Source organism: Catharus ustulatus, chromosome 3 (genome assembly GCF_009819885.2).
Source record: "Catharus ustulatus isolate bCatUst1 chromosome 3, bCatUst1.pri.v2, whole genome shotgun sequence".
Classification (NCBI taxonomy): Eukaryota; Metazoa; Chordata; class Aves; order Passeriformes; family Turdidae; genus Catharus; species Catharus ustulatus.
The window spans coordinates 109,967,026-109,973,456 of record NC_046223.1 but is presented as its reverse complement, the minus strand read 5'-3'; the positions used below and the strand labels follow the sequence as shown (position 1 = coordinate 109,973,456).

Here is a 6,431-nt window from a genome sequence, read left to right as displayed (position 1 = left end):
CTTGGGGCTCTGCCAGGCTATTGTGGCCCCCTTTCCAGGGGGGAACAGGCAAGGCACAGAGATGGTGGCAGCCTCACAGTCTCAGAGGGTCATCCCCCATCCCTCTTGGGGCCATGGCCAGGGTGACCCAGGGAAGACAGGGGGCACCTGCTCTGAGCTTGGCTTTTGGAAAGGCACACACCAAAATGTGTATGTGTGTGTATATATATATTTTATATATATATATTTATATTTTTATATATATATATAAAATGGGCAGGGCTGCTGAGCAAGGCCAGGAGGGATAGGGAGAGCTGCAGAAATTGCTACCTGCAGCCACACGTCTCCACGACCATGTCCTCGTACTGTTTGTAAACCACATTGTTCCCAGAGTCTATGTAGAGGATGCTGATGGGGCTGAGCTTGGAGGGCACGCAGCAGCTCGGGGGGGTGGACTCCGGGTCCATGGAGTTCATCAGGGTCTGGATAATGGCATGGTTGGTGGGCTCCAGGTGGGAGCGCAGCGGGAAGTCGCACACCCCCTCGCAGTGATAGGCCTCGTAATCCAGGGGGGCGATTATCCAGTCATCCCAGCCCAGCTCCTTGAAGTTCACGTGCAGGGGCTTCCTGCTGCAGCGGGTCTTCGCCTTCTTGCCGTGGCCTCTGCCCCCAGACCGCGCGGCCATGGTGGTCCTCCTCTTCCTCCGCTTGGGATACGGCTCCTGGCCAGGATCAGGGGGCTCCAGCAAGGGGGGGCTGCCCAGGGCCTTGATCTTATCCCGGATCTCCTTGAAGAGGTTCTCCTTCCTCTGGGTGCGGGAGAAGGCCACGAGCAGGGCCCGCTCGTGGGGCTGCGGCCGGGGCTTGCCGAAGCCCAGCTGCCGGGGCGGCAGGAGCTGCCCCGACCGATCCGAGACGATCCTCAGCTGGAAGCACAGCAGCTTTCCCGAGAGCGAGCTCTCCCTCTGATCCCGCAAGGCCTCCCAGACATCAAACACCTCCCATCTGGAGGAGTCCGTGTCCAAAATGTCCGCAGCCCTGGAGTCCAGCAGCCGGGGCTCCTCGCCGTCCCGGCTGGGGCAGGTGGCGAGAAGGAGGTGCTGCAAGGTGCCTTCGGGGGACTGCGCCAAGCTCCGGTTCTCCGGGAGGGAGCGCAGGATCCGCAGCTCTGCGCCCGTCACCTCCTCTGCCTCAGGCAGGCTGGAGATGTCAAAGAGGTACCGCTGCTCCAAGGCGGATGGGGAGGCATCTGGAACAGATAACACAGAAGAAAAATAAAAGGAAAAAGTATTTAAATATCAGCAAGCCAAAGCCAAGCTGTCATTAGGGAGGCGCAAGGGCTGCAGAGGTAATGGGGAAGATCTCACGGTGCAACACAGCTCCCTGAGCATCCCAGCGGGACACAGGCTGCGTGTCCTGCACCCGGGAGCGTCACTCTGGCTGGGGGGACGAAAAACAAAGGGGGAGGAGAAGGTACAGAGGGAGGAAGGAATCAATTCAAACAAGTGGCTTCTCATCCGCACTCTTCACCACATCCTGAGGAGGTTTTTCTGCCTCCTCCCAGGTTTTCCAGTGACCCCAGATGCACCACTATTCTGTTTTGGCACAGAAACCACACCTGAACCTGCGAAGCACATTACCATCGCCTATCAGCAGGTTGTCACCGATTTCTTCTGCCCCAGTTTCACACACTTTTGACATGCTGTTAAAAATGCCACTTCCCCCTTGCAGATCTGATAGAAGCACCCACAGCAGCTGAAAGTGAGCCCAGCCTCAGTTTGCCACTATTTTTAGTGGATCCAAAGACCTGACACAGATTTGTGCAGTTTCTGGCACTGAATAAATTTACTCGATGTGAATTAAAAAATGAAACACCAGAGGAGGTGGAGTTGGGCAGAAGAGATGAATTGAGTTCTGGAAGGGTTTTTTTTTGCTTTCTCCCTCGTTAACGAGAAAGCTGACCTGGACATGCTGCAAACATCTCTACTGTGCCCGGAGCGCCCCGACCCGCTGCCGGCAGAGCCCAGCCCGACACAGCCCTGCCCGACACCCCCGCCGGCAGCGCCCTGGTGCAGCCTGCACTCCCTGCCACTGGCTGCTGCCGCTATTATTATCATTAGCAGTAGTATTATTATACTTTATAGTTATTAAAATTACTGTTTGAAAAGCAGATCTAAAATTCCTACGAGAAGCAGATAAGAGCAGATAAGGAGATCCCTTTGAAGAGTTCATCTGGTTTCGTTTTGCGCTGAAACTTCCCAGGACCTGTTCGCAGTTTTCGCCCGGCTCTCACAAGCCGAGCATTGCCCATCGGAGCATCCTCCTCCCGGTCCTGCCTCGTTGCCCCGACGTTTCCCCATCAGCTTCCAGCAAACCTGCTCCCGCAAAGGCTGCCGGCAGGATACGGCTCCTTCTGGGTGCGGGAACAGGGCTCGGGGGACTCTCCCACCACAAGGCAGCCGGCGACCGGCACGGGGTGCGGCTGCCGCTGCTTTTCAGTTTGCGTTTTCATTTTATTCCATCGGGAATGTATTATTTTTTTTCCCTCCAGCGGAGCGAACTTGGCGGGCAGGGCGCGAAGTATTATATACACACATATTTGTTAAAAGTATATCGTTAGGCGCGTATATGCACTTGATGATGATGATTATTATTATTAGATTCGCGGGTATGAAGAGGGCAAAAGAGGGCGAAGAGGCGGAAGGGGACGGCGATGCCGAGCTCAGCCGGCGGCGTTAGCGGGAGTCGCTCCGGAGCGCCGCGGCCGCCGGGGGCCGAGCGCCGGCCGGGGCTCCGTGGCTGCGCTCCCTCCGTGGCCCGGCCCGGCCCGTCGCGGTGCCCCGCGGAGTTTTTCGGGCTGCAAAGGCTCTGGCAGGACGGGGTATGCCGCGCCGAGAAGCCGCTCTCAAACTGCGCGGCACAGCCCGGCCCGCATCAGGTGCCGAGAGCCGCTCATCCCGTCCCGAGCCGCATCCATCCCCAGCACCGAGCGTCATCCTCGACACCGACTGCGTGTGCAGCCCCATCGCCAGCCTAGACCCCCGCTCTGCGCCACGCTCATCACCGGTGCCAGGCACAAAGCTGCTGCTGTACCCATCGTTACCCTCCAGCCGTATGCTCACGCACAGCCCCACTCCCAGCCCTGCTCAGACGCGCGCACGGCTGCATTCCCGTTAAACAACCGGGATGCGCAGCTCCTATCCCGTGAAGCATCCCCGCTATCATCCCGTGAGGAAACCAATGCACTACCCCATTCTCCAACCAACGCACAATCCTATCCCAGGCACGGCCCCGTGCTGGGACCAACATGCGAGCATCCTCTCCGTGTGCCATCGCGTCCCCAAACTCACGCTTAGAGTGATACAAACCCCGCGCATCCATCCTCACATCCACACAGAGCCCGAACCCCACACTGACGCTCAACACCTCTCCATCCCCAAGCCCCATCCTCATCCCCAAGCCCAAGCACCGACTTCTCTCGGCCCGACGGCGGGGTCCCGGCGGGGCGGCCGCTCCGCGCTGCCCTGCCCGGCCGGGCTCCCCGCACTCACCGCTGTGCGCCCGCTCCGCGAAGCCCGTCACGGTGTCGGCGCGGCGGCCGGGGGCGCGGCGGGCGGCCAGGCGCTGGTACAGGGCCACCATGTAATGATGCGGCACCACCGTGCCGTTGCGGAGAGCCCCGTCCCTCCGCGGCGGGGAGGAGAAGGGGGAGGCGGCGGCGGCGGAGGAGGAGGAGGCGGAGGAAGGCGCGGCTGCCGAGGGTCGCTGGGGAGCGGCCGCTGACGGGCCGCGCACGGCGGCGGCCTCCAGCCCGCGGCGGAGGCGGCAGGCGCCCAGCAGGCAGAGGCAGAGGGCGGCGGCGGCGGCGCGGAGGCGCATGGCGGCGGCCCGGGGCTCGGCGCGGAGCTGCTGCCGCCGCCGCTCCCCGCCCGCTTTTGAACATCGTCTTCGCCCGCCGCCGCCGCCGCCGCCGCCACAGCCGGGCCCGGCCGCCCGCGCCCGGGGGCGCCCCCTGCCGGCCGGCCGCCCCTCCCCGCCCGCGCCGCGCCCGCCCCGGCAGGTGAGAGAGCCCCGACCCCTCGGACCCCGCCCGGCAGGTGAGAGAGCCCCGACCCCTTGGACCCAGCCCCGACCCCTTGGACCCCGCCCCGGCAGGTGAGACAGCCCCGACCCCCTCGGACCCAGCCCCGACCCCTTGGACCCCGCCCCGGCAGGTGAGAGAGCCCCGACCCCCTCGGACCCAGCCCCGGCAGGTGAGAGAGCCCCGACCCCCTTGGACCCAGCCCCGACCCCCTTGGACCCAGCCCCGACCCCCTTGGACACCGCCCGGCAGGTGAGATAGCCCCGACCCCTCGGACCCCGCCTGGCAGGTGAGAGAGCCCCGACCCCTTGGACCCCACCCCGCCTGAGAGAGCCCTCGGAGCCCCTTCGGAGCTCGGCCCGCCTCCGCCGCCAGGTGAGAGACTCCCGTACCCATCGGATCCCGCCCGGTCCCCCGGCAGGTGAACGATCCCTCAAGGCTCCGGCCCCCCACCCGGTGGGTGCACCCGCACCCCTCATTTGGCGGGGGGAGCAGCGTCCCACCGCCCCGGGCCAAGGCGTCACCCCAGGCTGACTGTGGGGTGGAACGGGGTTGTGTTTGACTTTGGAAGGCGACCCCAGTTCGGGATGGTGGAAGGTTGGGGTGCACCGCCACCTCAGTTTGCAGGGGTCGTATATCGGAGCGGGGAACCCTCCACTGAAGACTGGACCGTGAAACTTCACCCTGTATTGGAGCGGGTCACCCACCACCCCGTACTGGGGCGGGGGTCCCGGTCCCACACTGGAGATGGGGTAGTCCCGGCTCTGTTTCGAGCGGAGGAACCACCACCTCCTGTTTCGGGCCGACCCCCTTTCCCCGACGCTGGCCCGCAGGGGTGATGCTGGCGGCGGGGCCGGGCCGGGGGAGCCGAAGTGACCCGTTGTGGGGCGGCCCCGGGCTCCCCCGCCCCGCTCCGAGATGCCCCGGGCTGCCCCAGCCTCCATCGGCCCCGGTAATTCCGCCTCGGAGCCCGACACCGCAGCAAAACAAAGACCCAGCCGGGCTGCGGGCTGATGTTTTCCCTCGCACGGAGGGTTTCCTTGGTAAAATTCAGATGTTTCCTTGGGTCTCGATTAAAATAACAAAGTGGGGTATTTACTAGGATGTTATTTCAAGTCTCTTAAGTCCCTGGTTATGTCTGTTGCGATTTCTCCGCAAATACAAAAACAAGCGCTGCGATGATTTATTTGAAGGAATGTAGGTGTTTCGCCAAAACAAACACGGCTTTTTTTTTTCCTTCTCCCCCCCGAAACAATCGCTTCTCACGAGCATTTGTCACTGTAGCCTCTTGTATTTCTTTCTGCTGTAATTTTACAGGTGTCTTGTCACAGTATCGCGAGCGGGTTTCTAATGCCAACCAGCGGCTTTGCTCGGTATGTGCACACACACTGTGCAGGGACACGGACGCCACTCCCAGGACACCATCCCAAGAAAACCCCATCCCGAGAAGTTGCTGTCCCGTGCAGTGCTGGATGGCCTGAAGCCGTTTGCACACCTTGCACAGCACTTGCAGAGTTCGCACAGCCTTTGCACAGGGTTTGCACAGCCTGTACGCGGAGTTGGCGTGCCTTGCATGGCATTTGCACACGCAGCCCTTGTTCACACCTTGCACACACCATCCCCTAGCAGTTAGTGACCCCCCAGCTGGGGCAGGAGGCAGAGGAAGGGCTGGCAGAGCAAGGCTTCATTAGCTGTTATTCTTCTGTCAGTCCCTTATTCAATCCAGCCTGATGCTGTTCAGATACTAAAGGTCATTTTTAAAAACCATCTGACAAGACCTCCCAGCCCTGAGGCCTCACTCCCCCCTGGCCAGGGTGCTGAGACTCCACTCGGGAGCCCTCCCAGAACCAGAACATGGCAGCAGGGCTCAGGGCATCTCTTCCCAAAGACGGGAAGGCTGAAAAGCACTGTCCAGTCCTGTCCCCCTTCATCCCACCTGAGAGAGCAGCCCCGGGCTCCAAACTGTGCTCCTGATGCCCCACTGCAGTGTACGGCAGCACTCCCTTTCCTGGTGCTGCCCGAGGAAAGGGTCAAAAGGGTCAGCAACAGGATGGAAGGATGACGGGGTGGAAAGGACTGTCAAATGGGCAGATGAGTCTATCCCTAAACCTCTGGGCTTCTTGCAATGGTTTCTGGAGCATCCTGCCTGGAATCGTTTCACACAGCCATTTTTATGAGAAAGTGAAAGGTACACAAATGGTGAGTGTGGGTCTAGCCTCGGGCCCCCAAGTCTGTACATCCTCCTGCAGACAATGTACCTGCCACACATGTGCCCCAAGCCCCAAGCTTCACCAAATTCCCTGGGGCTGGAACTGTCATTGCATTTTTTATGTGTATCTTTCAAAAATTAAAGTTATATTGATACAACAGA

General features: G+C 61.2%; 1 protein-coding gene and 1 long non-coding RNA gene across 2 annotated transcripts; one reads left to right on the top strand and one right to left on the bottom strand.

The window, feature by feature from the left end:
• Window positions 1–260: 260 nt before the first annotated feature.
• On the bottom strand, window positions 261–3,858 carry GDF7 (growth differentiation factor 7). Its single transcript, XM_033055602.1, has 2 exons — window positions 3,531–3,858; window positions 261–1,228 (listed from the first exon to the last, which is right to left on the bottom strand). The coding sequence occupies exons 1-2, from the start codon at window positions 3,856–3,858 to the stop codon at window positions 306–308; spliced, it is 1,251 nt and encodes a 416-aa protein (XP_032911493.1). The 3' UTR covers window positions 261–305.
• A 497-nt stretch (window positions 3,859–4,355) lies between these two features.
• On the top strand, window positions 4,356–6,431 carry LOC116994129. The gene is made up of 2 exons (XR_004417419.1): window positions 4,356–4,481; window positions 5,378–6,431. It is a non-coding gene; the product is annotated as an uncharacterized LOC116994129 (long non-coding RNA).

Excerpts from the sequence above, each read along its gene's own strand:
- GDF7 (XM_033055602.1), bottom strand. The coding sequence starts at position 3,858 with ATGCGCCTCCGCGCCGCCGCCGCCGCCCTCTGCCTCTGCCTGCTGGGC. Across the intron at positions 1,229-3,530 it reads CGCGGAGCGGGCGCACAGCG|ATGCCTCCCCATCCGCCTTG; the intron begins GTGAGTGCGGGG and ends TATCTGTTCCAG.